This window comes from Camellia sinensis, chromosome 6 (genome assembly GCF_055761805.1).
Source record: "Camellia sinensis isolate YWXY chromosome 6, ASM5576180v1, whole genome shotgun sequence".
NCBI classification, from domain to species: domain Eukaryota; kingdom Viridiplantae; phylum Streptophyta; class Magnoliopsida; order Ericales; family Theaceae; genus Camellia; species Camellia sinensis.
Genome location: NC_138966.1, coordinates 176,473,572 through 176,486,902, shown reverse-complemented (window position 1 = coordinate 176,486,902; position 13,331 = coordinate 176,473,572). Strand labels below are relative to the sequence as shown.

Genomic DNA, 13,331 nt, shown 5'->3' with positions numbered 1-13,331 from the left:
ATAATGAAAAGGGATAACAATTTTAAAAGTTTTGAGTGTTTATAATTTGTATAATAGGTAGGGTCAATAATAATGTCATAAACTAGTTAGTACACTAATTAGTATATGTAATACCACCGAACTAAAAGAGTGTGGAGATTCACCGTCATTATTGTGAAAATTCACATGACCAGTGTTGGCTACTTAGGCTTCATTTGAGAAGTAATAGTTTTAACTTAAAAGTTAAAAAATTATTTTAAAAAATCAAAAAACTTATAACTTATACAAAAAAAGTTTAAAAAATCATTTTCTCTCTATTTTTTACACATTTTTTTGTAAAAATAAAAAATAATAAAAATAATAAAAAAAACTAAAAAATTATTATAAATATACAAATTTTTTTTACCTTATTTTTTAACAAAAAATTAAAAAATTACTAAAATAACATGTTTTTAAACCAGCCTGAGTCCAAAAGAAGACATTACAAACATCTAAAAAATTTACAATGGTAGAAGGCCTGAGAGGGACATTTGGGCCTTGTTTGGTTTGTTATTTTGGAAAAAAAATTTTACAAATAAATTTTTAAGAGTAATCAAATTAAATAAATTTTTTTAAAAAAAATTTTAAAATTTTGTTTGATTATCTACTTTTCAAAATCACTTTCTCTCATACATATTAAATCAATCACTTTTTTTAAAACTCTCTTTTCAAAATAATTTTTCAAAATTATTTCTAAAAAAAGACAAATCAAACAAATTTTTATACTTTTTTATTTAAAAAATTACTCTACAAATAAAAACCAAACGCACACTTGATTCTTCTTTCTCTCTCAACAGGACATCTAAAATTATCACGAGAGAGAGAGAGAGAGGGGGGGGGGGCACAACATAGGTGGAACAGAGAAATCGTTCCTTGTATTTCTTTCAAGATTGCCTTGTTTGTGACTGACTTTGTTTGGGAATAGACTTTTTTAGTAATTTTTTAAATTTTTTTATTAAAATATGACATAAAAAAATTTAGTATATTTAGAATGATTTTTTAATTTTTTACAAAAAGATATGTAAAAAGTAAAGAGAAAAGAAAATCTTTAACTTTTTAATATGAATTATTGATTTTTTAATTTTTTTAATAAATTTTTAACTAAAAAAAACACTTGTCAAACGAGATTCCTTTGTTGTATGTGATTTCCAATACTGCAGTATTCATACCATGTGTGTTAATCGAAGAGAGCCGGTATTACTTTCACATACATATCTGTGTGTTTAAACTTAGGTCTCGTTTTGCATGTTACAATTTCAACTTAAAAATTAAAAAATTATTAAAATAATTAAAAAGTCTATAATATATATTAAAAAGTTAAAGATTTTATTTTTTTTCTATTTTTATATATCTTTTTATAAAAAATTGAAAAGTTATTTTAAATATATTAATATTCTTACTTTATATTTTAATCAAAAAAATTAAAAAATTATTTAAATAATGTATTTCCAAACGAAACCTTAAGCACCGTTTGGGAAGAAGTTGGTTGGGCTTTTTTGGCTATTTTAGTCACAAAAAACAAAATAGGCTATTTTAGCCATAACAAACAAAACATCACATCCAACCCATAATCATTACACTCTTCTCTCACAAAAAAAGTCAAAAAAGCCAAAAAACCAAAAAGCCCTTCTCAAACCAAGCTTTTTAGCCCAGGCTAAAATAACTAAAAAAGTCAAAAAGTCAACCCACTTCCCAAACGGAGGCCTAAAGTGAGAATGGAGATTCACTACCATTATTCTAGGGTCTTTAACCATGGCAAAAAAAATTGGTGCTTTTTAAATGCCTCTTAGACAAGATGAGTTCCCAATCCCTTTTTCATGTTATTGTTATGGTTTTTTATTTCCTCAATTTAGACTTCATTTGGGAAGCGGATTGACTTTTTAATTTTTTAATTTTTTTTAGCTATTTTAGCCTAGGCTAAAAAACTTGATTTAAGAAGCGTTTTTTGACTTTTTGACTTTTTTTGTGAGAGAAGAGTATAATGATTCTGAGTTTGATGTGATGTTTTATTTTTTATGACTAAAATAACTTATTTTGTCTTTTGTGACTAACATAACCAAAAAAACCACAAATCCATCTTCCCAAGCAAATGTAAGATTCCAAACTCTAATGTGTAGAGTCAAAAAGACGAAGGCCACATACAAAAATGCTTGAGAACACTAAGAAGAGGACTAATAAGTTGGCTCCCCCTATGATATAATGGGTGTCTCTCTTGTTGTATTTTTTTTTTTTTGGACATTTCTACCTCATTAGAGTCATTCGTGTTTTATTATTTAGAGTTCCCAATCACTTCTGAGACACATATTGGCGCTGTTTGGGAATGGTGGGTTGAGGCTATTATAGCCTGAAATGAGAAATAAACTAAAAAACAAAACTGTTCAAAGTTTTTTTTTAAAAAAAAAAAAAATAGGCTCAGCGCCGAACAGTACACTGTCACAGTCTCAAAAGTCATCATCAACGGCTAAATTACCATTTTACCTCTTTACATCAATTTAAAAAATTATAATTTATGGACAAATTTTTCATTTTAAATTCAAACATCATTTCAACACACTTTTCAATACAACAACTCAACTAAAAATTCATCTCATCTTCCCAAACACAAAAACTAAAATAGCCTATTAAAATAGTCAAAAAATCAAAAAATTTCTAAAATAGTCACTTCTCAAACGAGGCATTATAGCTATCCCTGAAAATTAAGATTTCAAGGCAAATGCAATCCTTCTCTAGCTTCATTGACTTTTTATCCCTCTCATCTTATGCCTCATTTGACAATATCATTTTTTAGTTTAAAAGTTAAAAATTTATTAAAAAAATTAAAAAGTCAACAACTTCTATTAAAAAGTCAAAAAATTTCATTTTTTTCTACTTTTTACCCATCTTTTTGTAAAAAATTTAAAAAATATTCTAAATATATTAATTTTTTTACATCACATTTTAGCCAAAAAATTAAAATATTATTAAAAAAATATGTTCCCCAACGAGGAGTAAAGTATTATAAGAGAACCTTATTAAAAAGAAAAATGTTATTTATCATTAATTTTTTTTATCAATTTATTTTACTTTCTAAGTGTATTGATTCATTAAAAATCAAGTTTATGTGTAGGATTCACACTAATTTAAAATAATAAAATTTACCATGCTACACTTCCTAATCATTTACCACTCATTATAATTAAATTCATCTTTCACTGAGTGTTTGTGAGATATAGTTTCAAAGGAGTAAAAATTATCTGTGATTTTTTTTAAATAAATAAAATTTTTAGTGATGAAGAGAAATTGAATTGAGAAGTTAAAACTTGAATATATTGTATGAGAAAGCATGCAACAAACCAACATGTATATTTCCCTTTCGACTACATAAAATATGATCAAGTAATCCTAAGAATTTTAGGATCCAAAGACAATAATAGAAAGACCATGAACATTACTCCAATGATTTTTTTTACGACTCTGAATGACGTTTGTATTCAATTCATTTGTCCCTCATGGTACTACTTGCTATAAAAAGGTCAATTATCAATTAACTTTGTTTGGAAACAAAAGAAAGATGGCGAAAAAAAACAAGAAAAAATATAAGTGGATTTAAAGGCAAAAGCAAAATGTGAAATGTGAAGGGACATTTAATTTGTATCTTATGAATCAGACGACAAAAAAAAAAAACGTCTCATCCAAGTACATAATTATGAATTTGAACGTGGCATGTATTACCTCTAATGTTTGGATTTGTGAGATTTATTATAAGTTTTGTGTTGATAATTTAAATTATTTATTTGGTAAGATTTTGTGTGTATATTATTTTTAAAAATAATTAATTAATTCAATAATTTTTTATTATTATATATGTCTCAAAAAAAAAAGATATTATTTTACCCTTTTAAAAACACACTTATCATCTATTTTTTCAAGACAAATACAATAAAATAAAAAAGATTTTTTTAGATTATAATGAAATAAAATAAAAAGATTATGACAATTTGATTAACTTAATTTTTTAATAGATAATATATATGTAAAAATTTATAAATTAACGATTTAAATCATTAAAATATAATTCGATGCGTTTCATGAACTCAAGCATAACATGGAAATTCATATTACGACTACATTTTTCTTTTTTACCTCTCTCCCCGTCCCTAAGTAAAACTTGATCCATATAGTTGTAACAACTTTGCAGTTGATAAAAAATTAGGTTTACTTTAATTGGCTACCATGACTCGGGTTTAGTTTTAAGAAGGACGTCATAAGTTAGAAAGTGTTAAATTAAGAGACAAAAACACTTAAGGAAGAGATTATTTATTGTACGGATTGTAATCCAAATGAAGCATCTAATCCGACATTTGTGTTTTTTTTAGTTCGCTGGACATGGAGTCCGGCCACACTCCTTATGCCTCATACGGGAGATTATACTATACTAAGGGGGGTGTGAGACAATTTTAGAGGAACTATTTACTGTTGGGATTAAGTGGTGAAATGACCATTTTGATCTACTATTTAATTATGTACTATATTTAGTAAAATTCAATAAAATTTAAATGTCTCAATTTAAAAATAAAATAATTTTATTTAACTTTTTATTGATGTTTTATTTATTTTTATTTTTAAATAATTTTTTATAGATATTTTATTGATATTTTATTTTAAAATTTTGTTTATATTTTATTTAATTTCATTATTTAAATGTTAATAGATGTTTTATTTAATTTCATTGTTTAATTATTATTATTTTAAAAAAATTATTTAAAATTTTAATTAAAAAATAACATATGTTTTTATTGATATTTATTTATTTTATTTAAAAATAAATAAATTTATTGAATTGTGTAAAAAATAAAATAAAATAAATTTTTATTTAATCTAGCTAAAAATGATTAAAATATTAAAGATATGTTTAATATTGCTATTACTTAGTAAACAATTAAAAAATAATAAAATAGTCTTTTGTTCATTTATCATATCCAGTCCATCCAACTAAACGTTGTAATCATTAAAAATAGTCATTTACAGACATCTAATCCCATGAAAAAACAAACGCAGGATACATATCTAATCCAACCAAATAGTCTGGGAGATTCATAGCCCCAGGATTCAAGTCCGATGAATTCTAATCGCCCATTTTCCAGTCCGTTCAATCAAACACAGCCTTAGTGCTTTGCAATAATGGGATTAAGTGTTAATCTAACAACTAATAATTAGTTTTCATCAATTAAAAAAATCGGAATTGATAGTAAATTCTAAAATAACAAAAAGAATAATCATTTGGGTATAGATGTCATTTAATTATAAGGGTAAATTAAAATAAACATCCTTAAATTATGATCCATTTGCATTTTGTCTATTTGAATTTCAAGATTTAACAGTTAACTATTTCAAAATAATATCTTATTATAATTAATCATTTTTGTTAAGATTTTGTTAAAAATTTACAGAAAATCAAATTACAGTTACTAAATTTTTAGGATAATAATATCTATTATTTATTTTTTTTGGATAATAATACTCGTATCTAGTAATTTATTTACATTTTATATTATTCTAAAATTTTAATAAATATGTCATGTGATTTACACATGATTTATTTTTCTATAAATTTTTAACATAATTTTAACAAAAACAAATTAACTATAATAAAATAATATTTTAAAAAATTAACTATTAAAATTTAAAATTTAATTAAATAAAACATAAATAAATCATAATTTAAATAGAGTTTTCTGTAATTTACCATAAATATAATCGAAGGGGTCGCTTTCTGTTACTTTAGGAGCAAAAGATGGAATCATAATTGCTCACATATCCAAAAATCAAATCAATCCAACCCAAAAGCAAGTGCGTACGAAAATTTCAACCATTCTTCATAAGAGCTGGACTCACTTATCGAGAAGTTATTGATTAGTTTTGAATATTATTACGTGATATCTTAAAAAATTATTGTGATGAATAAAAAGAATGACTTTCATCCATTTGTATTGACTGATTGTTCAATTATAATTAAGGACATTATCATGTAGTGTTTTTGAGCCAATCAATAGCGGTGATGATAGGGAACTTTAGAGTTGGGATTCTAAATTCAATTTTAGTGATATAAAAATTTTAAAAAAAATTAAAATATCACATCAATGAAGTGAGATTCACATCTAGAGTTCTTTTAAAACTCATGCCTTAGCGTTTCAAAATATTTTTTAATCAATAATAAGGGAAGTAATACATCCCTTAAAAACAGAATTCCAAACAGAGCTGTATACACTTAGCAATGACCATAAAAAAAAAAAAAATACACACACACAAATAATATCATTGTGGCTCATACTATAAGAGTTTCTTTAGAGTTCTATTATTAGAGTTCTTAAATATTATTCCAATAATAATTATGAACCATGATAGAGAGCTCTAGACAATGAGCTTTAAAATTAATTCTATTGAGCTGACAGTGAATAAGAAAAAAAAAATAAAATATTATATCAATAAGTGAGGCCACATATTAGAGTTCTTAATTTAAAGCTCTCAAATATTTTTTAAATAATCAATAATGATAAAGAATTGTAATTTTAAAACTCTAAAAAAAATTCTAATAATGTGACAAAAAAAATAAATATAAATATAAATATATATATTATATTACATGTAAACCCCACTCATTATCCTCATCACTAAAATTCCCTTTACAATTTCAAAATTAAACCTCTAAGTGCCATTTTGGTAGGGCTGGGCATAGGGTCATCCGAACCGCCCAAACCGCCCTACCCGATCCGAACCGCGCATGTATGGGCGGTTTCGCAAACACATTAGGGTAGGGTGCGGTTTGGATTTTATGCAAATTTCGGGTTGCGGGCGGGTTGCGGGTTTGACCCGCACCCGCCCAACCCGCCCGCATAAAACTCTTTTTTTTTTTTTTTAATCTGATCTGATCTAACCGTTCAAAATAACCTCTTTTTTTCCCCTTCAAATCTGATCGTCCAAAACAAGACAAACCCTAATCTAATCAAACTCACGCACTCACTCATCAGAGAACTGTATCTCCTCTCCTCCTCTCGGTCTCTCTCTCACTCTCACTCGCGATTTTGATCTGCGCACTCAGTGATCGAGTCTCTCTCTCACAAGATCGACCGATCGATCGACCTCATCGCACACAGGTAAAGCCCCTCTCTCTGATCTCTGTCTATGTCTCTCTCTCCCCGATCTTTGGTTTTTTTTTGAACATATTGAGATCTGTCTCTCTCTGATCTGTCTCTCTCAGTATCTCATCTCCCTCACTCTCTCATCTCACAGTCTCCTACTCTCTGGTTTTGCATCTACACCGATCGGCTCTCTCTCACAGGTAAGCCTCTCTCTCTCTCTCTCTCTCTCTCTCTCTCTCTCTCGCCCCGATCTCTGTTTGTGTTTGTTTGTTTAGAAATAGGGATTATCAGTTCATGAATCAGTTCAAATAGGGATTATCTGGAATGTCTGTTCAAATATTGAAATCGGTTCATAAATCTGTTTAAATAGGAATTATCAGTTCAAATATTGAAATCAGTTCATAAACAGAGATCTGTATTTTTTGAACAGATCTGTATTTTTATTTATTTTTTGTTAGAGATCTGTTTTAGAGCTTTATCTGTGGTGCCAAACTTGGAATGTCTGTGTTTATTTATTTATTTTTTGTTTGTTGCAACAGATCTGTATTTTTGGAATTAAATCTGTGGTATTGGATTGAATTAAATCTATGGTATTGGATTGAATTAAATCTGCGATGAATCTGTGATGAACCTGTTTTTTGGAATTAATTTTTGATTAAATCTGTTGAATTAATCTGTGACTGTTTTTGTATACTATCACTGATTTTTTGGGTTTATTCTATTTATGGGTTTTATTTGTAACACTAATTTCTGATTTACATGTGGATTGAGTTTTTGGGAATTTTAATCAGAAACTGAATTTTAATCAAAAACTAGTGACTGTGACAGATTAATTCAGTTTGATTAAATCTATTGAATTAATCTGTTGAATTAATTTTTGATTAAATCTGTTGAATTAATCTGTTTGATTGAATTAAAATTGAATCTGTGACTGTTTTTGTAATCCAGTTTAAATGGAGGATAGTATTCAATCTCCCGCAATCAATCTTGTACCTCCGGAATCCTCTAATTTTCAAATGAATCCCCTCTTAGTCGAACCCAAACCTGAACCTGAACCTAAACCTAAGCCTCCTAGACCCCCAAAGAGAAAGAGTGAGGGTGGAGGGGGGAGAGCACCATCCACAGTTTGGGATCATTTTGACAAGGTTGTAGGGACCGATGGGAAGCGTAGAGCCGTATGTAAATATTGTAAGAAAGAGTATATGGCTGACCCTAGACTTCATGGGACTAGCAATTTGAGGAGTCATACACCCAATTGTAAAGAATATCCAAATAGGGATACAGATGGTCAACAAACATTAAATCTTAGACCGAAACAAAATGAAGAGGGTGTTGAGGTTGTAGCAACAATTTTTAATTTTGATACTTGTAAAAGGGCTCTTGCGGAGATGGTGGTCATTGATGAGTTACCATTTAGATTTGTGGAGGGTGTTGGGTTTAGAAGATTTTGTAATGTCATGCAACCCAAATTCATACCAATTCCCTCTCGTCAAACCATATCTAGAGAAGTGCTCAACATATTCAAGAATGAAAGGGATAAGTTAAAGAAGGCCATGAAGGGTCATAGAATTTGCTTTACTACGGATACTTGGACATCTATTCAGAATTTGTGTTACATGTGTTTGACTGCTCATTTCATTGATGATAACTAGAAACTTCAAAAAAGAATCATAAATTTTCAACAAGTTGAGGATCACAAAGGAGAAACATTGGGTCGAAAAATTGAGTCGTGTTTGATTGAGTGGAACATTGATAGCATATTCACCTTAACAGTTGATAATGCTAGTTCTAATAATCTTACCATTCAATATTTGAAAACGATAACCAAAGATTGGAAGGGGACTATTTTGCAACATGAGTTTATTCATATGCGTTGTTGTGCACATATTCTTAATCTCGTTGTGAGTGATGGGTTGAAAGAAATGGATGATTCTATTGCCAACATTAGACTTGAGGTGAGATATGTGAGGTCTTCTCCTCAAAGGCATGATGTTTTTAAGAAATGTGCGGCCACACTCAAACTTGATTCAAAAGCTCTTGTATGCCTAGATGTACCAACTAGGTGGAACTCTACCTATTTGATGTTAGAGGCCGCCGAAAAGTATGAGAAGGCTTTTAACCGATTGAAGTTTGTGGATTCCAACTTTGAACCTTATTTCATTGATGTTGATGGTGGCATAAGAAGAAGTCTGAATGAATTGGATTGGAAAAAGTGTAGAATTTTTTTGAGGTTACTAAAATTATTTTATGTTGCAACTAAGAAATTTTCGGGGTCTCTCTTTGTTACTTCCAATACTTTTTACAAAGAGATGTTTGTTATTGAAAGCAAAATTAATCAATTAATTTTGGAGGAGGATGATACTTTGAGCTCAATGGCAAAGACTATGAAGCTAAAGTTTAGCAAGTATTGGGGGGATGGAAGTAAAATCAATTTGTTGTTGTATGTTGCAGTGGTTCTTGATCCTACCAAAAAAATGACATACTTGGAGTTTTATTTTTCCAATTTATTTCTTGGAGATAATAGGAAGGTGGAAGAGATGGTTGACAAGGTTAAGAGTTGTTTGAGTCGTTTGTATAGCCATTATGTCACACTTTATCCTTCAAATGAGAAACTTCCAAGTGTGAGTGAAGTTGTGAATATGGTGGAAGATGATGATGATGATGATCCCTATTCTTTGGTTGACTCCCAATTTAATTCCTATTTGGAGGGGCGATGCACTAGTGGATCTAAGTCGGAATTGGAACAATATTTATCCGAGGTTGAACATTTTGCAAAGAATCAAACATTTGAGATTTTGGATTATTGGAAGGTGAATGCAACCAAATATAGGGTGTTATCAAAACTTGCAAGGGATGTGTTGGCCATGCCTATTTCTACCGTTGTATCGGAGTCGGCTTTTAGTACGGGAGGGCGTATTCTTGACCCATTTCGTAGTTCACTCTCACCTTCTATGGTTGAAGCTCTTGTATGTACTCAAAATTGGCTTCGAAGCAACCTTCCAATTTCTCTTCGAAAGGCGATGGATGATGTGGAGGAATTTGAGCAATATGACTCGGGTAAATGAGAATTTATGTATCTTCATTTTTATTTGTATTGTTCATTTTCTAATGTACGTTTTATTAATCTTCTCTTGTTGATTCCTAATTAGGTATTTTGGAGTCGAGTTCATCTTCAACTTCAACCTATAATGTTGATGCTATAATTGATCTCCAATATCCATTTGATCATTGGTAATTTTTTCATATACTCAATACATTTTGTTACTATATTGAGATGAAATATATAGACATTTGTTTATCTTTTCATTTTTTACTATAATTGAAGATTAAAGTTTATATTTTTTCAATTTGTTTTTGTGTAAGGTTCATCAACCAAATGCATGGAATTGGAATTGGAATTAGAATTTGTGAAAGTTGGATTGGATGCGAATGAAGTTTGACAACATGTGAATGAAGGATTGGAATTGAAATGTTTTTATTTTATTTCATGGGTTTGTATTGAATGAAGTTTAACAACAAATTTTTTTTTTTTTAATTGCATTTTGGTTTTGGATGAATGTAAGTTAATGAATTTTTATTTTTTTTTACATTTTGGATGAATGTAAGTTAATGAAGAATTATTTTCTTTTTTCTTTTTTTTTTTGTATTTGGGTTAGGAATGATGAATGTAGAATTTTCAATGTAGCATTTTTTTTATTTGGGTTATGAATGATGAATGTAGGATGAATGTAAGTTAATGATGAATGTAGATTTTGAGTGATTTGTTTAGGTTTCGAATTGAATTTGTTGTGTTTTTTATTTTGTAAGTTTTTTATAAGTTTTAATTCATTAATTATTAATGTTGGAGCATTTTATAAAATATGAGGAAAAATGTCCAAAATAAAGATTGACAAAATGGGAGGAAAAAAAAGGGTTTAAAAATAATTTTTGAAAAAAAAATCAATCCGCAAATCGCCTGCAACCGCCCGCACATCCGCGAACCCTATCCGCACAAACCGCAAACCGCATTGCGGGCGGTTGCGGGTTGACTTTTCCTCAAACCGCATAGATGCGGGCGGGTCCAAACCGAACCGCAAACCGTCCCAAACCGAACCGCGGACACCCCTACATTTTGGGAAGATGCCAAAAACGCTGCGTTTTTGGCATTATGAAAAAAAGCTGTCCGGCCAAAAACGCTGCCTTGTTGCATTTGGCAAGTGACAAAAAAGATACCTTGTGAAATTACCTAAATACCCTCCATATTAACAAATTACTTAAAATTTCAAAGTTTGGCAAGGATATATTGGTCATTTTATTTTGATTTGATGTCATAAATAAATATTAAACCAAAAATTAAAAAAGTCAACTTTTTACCAACTTTCTAAAACACCTCCAAAAAAGTCAAAAAACTTGATAAAAAACAAAAAATCAATTTTTTACCAACTTCCTAAAACGCCCCTAAATCTCTATTCATACTTATTCAGGCCTTTGATTTGACAAAAAGTTGTTTCATTTACATTTGGGGTCCCCACATCCCACGTGCTCACCTGTCGTCCTTGTCGGCCCATTCCACACCATTTTACCACGTGGCATCATCCTGGCCGTGGAAGCCGTCTAGTCTGCGTCGATGTGGGCCACACACGGGCCTTTGCCTTGTCGTTAGCCTCATTTGATCGAGAAATTATAGTTTATTTCAAGAACAACTCTAAAGTCTTATTTGCCATAACTTTAAAAAGTTATAAAATTACTATCTCATTTAAATTATACAATCTTATTTAAGTTATATTATTTTTCTATTATATCACTTCAAACGTAATCTATATTTCATAAAAAATCAAAAAACACACTTATTTAAATTATCTAAAACAACTCCTAAATGGTGCTCTAAAAGTATCTTTAATTATATATCATTTATTTCATTAAATTTGAATGAAAATTTTATGTGATATCTAAGCACTATAACGAAATATTTTTAGCTGTTATCAACACACCGGTCTATCGAAAGGATGACCAACCAGAATCGATCAACAAGAGTAATCTTTCTCCACTTTGAGTATGCTTTTTTATGAGAATTGTTGAAGTAAGCAGATGATAGAGAAATATCTGGCCAGACATCCACCGATCGTCTAATTCTGTAAAATCAATGACACCACATAGTAAAATGCTAAAAGTTCTCAAACGTCCTCTATTTAGTAAAACATTTTTGATATTCTTGATTTGATATCGATTTAATGAAACTGTTAGAACTGAAAAATGAACTATTTTTCATCAAATTCAAATTTGATAATAAGTTTAACTTTTGTAGACAAATGATTTGGGAAGTTGGTAAAAAGTTACTTTTAACTTTTTTGATTAATATTTGTTTATGATATCAAATAACAATAAAATGACTAAACTACCTTCATTTATTGAAAATATTTACAATTTCACCCATGTAATACATTTTGACCTGTGAGAGGTAGAATAGTAATTTCACCATTGACTAAAAACTAACTTCCCAAATGAAAAAAAAAGGACAAAAAAAGCCACATTTTAACTTTTGCTACAAACCTAAAAAAGTGCGTGGGTCCATTTAGGAAGAGGGTTTGTGGCTAAAATAGTCACAAAAGACAAAATAGGCTATTTTAACCACAACAAACAAAACATCACATCCAACTTATAATTATTACACTGTTCTCTCACAAAAAAAGTTAAAAAAATCAAAAAATCCTTTCCAAACTAAACTTTTAACCCAGGTTAAAATAGATAAAAAAAGCTAAAAAAACCAACCTACTCCCCAAACCAACCTCATGTTGCCAAAACACCCCACAGTTATTGGCTAAAATAGTAGGTTTTGTTACTCTTTGTCTATTACAAGAAGATAACATGATACTAAGTCTAAGTTTGGCAACTCAAAAATAATCTATCTTTTTATCTTTTCATCTTTTTTTCATCACATCACCTCTCTATTTTTCTGCTCATTTTTTCGTAAAAAATAAAAAATACACTTATTTAGATCATCCTAAACAACCCCTATTTTTTATTTATGTGGTGTGAATCAATGCTCTGTACTACTAAATAACTTCTCCATTTGATCTATTAGTTCCTTTGATACAGGAATTTTGTGTGGTGTGAATCAATAACTACTCAGAGTTGTTTTTGAGAAGTTGATTAAGTGGTTGTTTGGAATGACTTAAATAAGTGTATTTTTTATTTTTTTATAAAAAGGATGTGCAG

The 13,331-nt window shown here is 29.2% G+C and overlaps 1 protein-coding gene across 1 annotated transcript in view; it reads left to right on the top strand.

Annotated features, from left to right (window-relative positions):
- The first annotated feature begins 8,089 nt into the window (after positions 1-8,089).
- Positions 8,090-13,331, top strand: part of LOC145793843 (zinc finger BED domain-containing protein RICESLEEPER 2-like) — a 33,077-nt gene continuing 27,835 nt past the window's right edge. The window contains exons 1-3 of the mRNA XM_082876720.1: positions 8,090-8,686; positions 8,789-10,193; positions 10,286-10,367. Of these exons, the coding sequence (XP_082732846.1) occupies positions 8,090-8,686; positions 8,789-10,193; positions 10,286-10,367 (2,084 nt within the window). The remainder of the gene's footprint in view (positions 8,687-8,788; positions 10,194-10,285; positions 10,368-13,331) is intronic.